The sequence below is a fragment of the Trichechus manatus genome, unplaced genomic scaffold, assembly GCF_000243295.1.
Source record: "Trichechus manatus latirostris isolate Lorelei unplaced genomic scaffold, TriManLat1.0 scaffold00134, whole genome shotgun sequence".
NCBI classification, from domain to species: domain Eukaryota; kingdom Metazoa; phylum Chordata; class Mammalia; order Sirenia; family Trichechidae; genus Trichechus; species Trichechus manatus.
In genome coordinates this window covers 5,891,363-5,892,449 of record NW_004444070.1, presented here as the reverse complement: position 1 = coordinate 5,892,449, position 1,087 = coordinate 5,891,363, and the positions used below count along the sequence as shown (strand labels likewise).

Sequence of the window (1,087 nt, the reverse complement as noted above, 5' to 3'; positions counted from 1 at the left end):
TGTGGCAGTCTGCTTCCATAAAGATTACAGCTTCAGAAACCCTATGGGGCAGTTCTACTCTGTAGGGTCCCTATGAGTTGGAATCAACTCTATGGCAACAGGTTCATTTTTTTATTTTTTGGTCTGTTATATATATACATAGATGTAGGTAGATATATAATACATGTATTATATATATATAGTCACTATATATATATTGTATATATATGAAGTAGATGCATACATAAATGGAGCCCTGGTGGCGCAGTAGTTAAAGTGCTCGGCTGCACACCAAAAAGTCGACAGCTCGAATCCTCCAGCTGCCCCTTGGAAACCCTCCGGGGCAGTTCTCCCCTGTCCTGCGGGGTCGCTGTGAGTTGGAATCGCCTGAGCGGCAATGGGTTATGATCAGTAAGGAAACTCGTTCCTGACGAGTTTCCCAGGTGGACGGTTTCTGTGCATAGGAAGTGGAATCCTCTCTTCTTCCTTCTCAGGTTTGGCTCTGATGCAAAGGTGGTGCACTTTTTGGGGTCCACCAAGCCTTGGAGCTGCAAGTATAACCCCCAGACTGGCTCGGTTGTGCAGGACGGCTCAGGCGCGGACAACGCACAGCAAGTGGAGTTTCTGAATCTCTGGTGGGACATCTATCACGGCAGCGTCCTGCCTCTTTTTGAAGAGCTCCGAGACCTGGGCCAGCACGCATCCCCCGGACACGAAGTAAGCTGGGGGTTCCTCTGAACACCGGTTACCTGTCCTTGGTCAATCAGTTGCCATCCAGTCAACTCTGACTCATGGCGCCCCCATGTGTAACAATCAGACTAAAACTTGGCTCCGTAGGTTTTCAGTGGCTGAGTTTTCAGAAGCGGATTGCCAGGTCTTTTCTTCCGAGGTGACTCTGGGTGGACTCGAACCTCTCACCTTTCGGTGAGCAGCCGAGCACATCAACCATTTGCACCAACTGGGGACCTCAGAACCAAACCATTTGCCAGCGAGTCGACTCCGACTCCTGGTGACCCCATGCGTGTCAGAGGAGAGCTGTGCCCCACAGGGTTCTCAGTGGCCGTGTCAGAGGAGAGCTGTGCCCCACAGGGTTCTCAGTGGCCGTGTC

The 1,087-nt window shown here is 51.1% G+C and overlaps 1 protein-coding gene across 1 annotated transcript in view; it reads left to right on the top strand.

The window, feature by feature from the left end:
- GYG2 (glycogenin 2) overlaps positions 1-1,087 on the top strand; it is a 21,475-nt gene that overhangs the window by 2,326 nt on the left and 18,062 nt on the right. Inside the window, exon 3 of the mRNA XM_023739479.1 lies at positions 474-696. Coding sequence (XP_023595247.1) covers positions 474-696 — 223 coding nt within the window. The remainder of the gene's footprint in view (positions 1-473; positions 697-1,087) is intronic.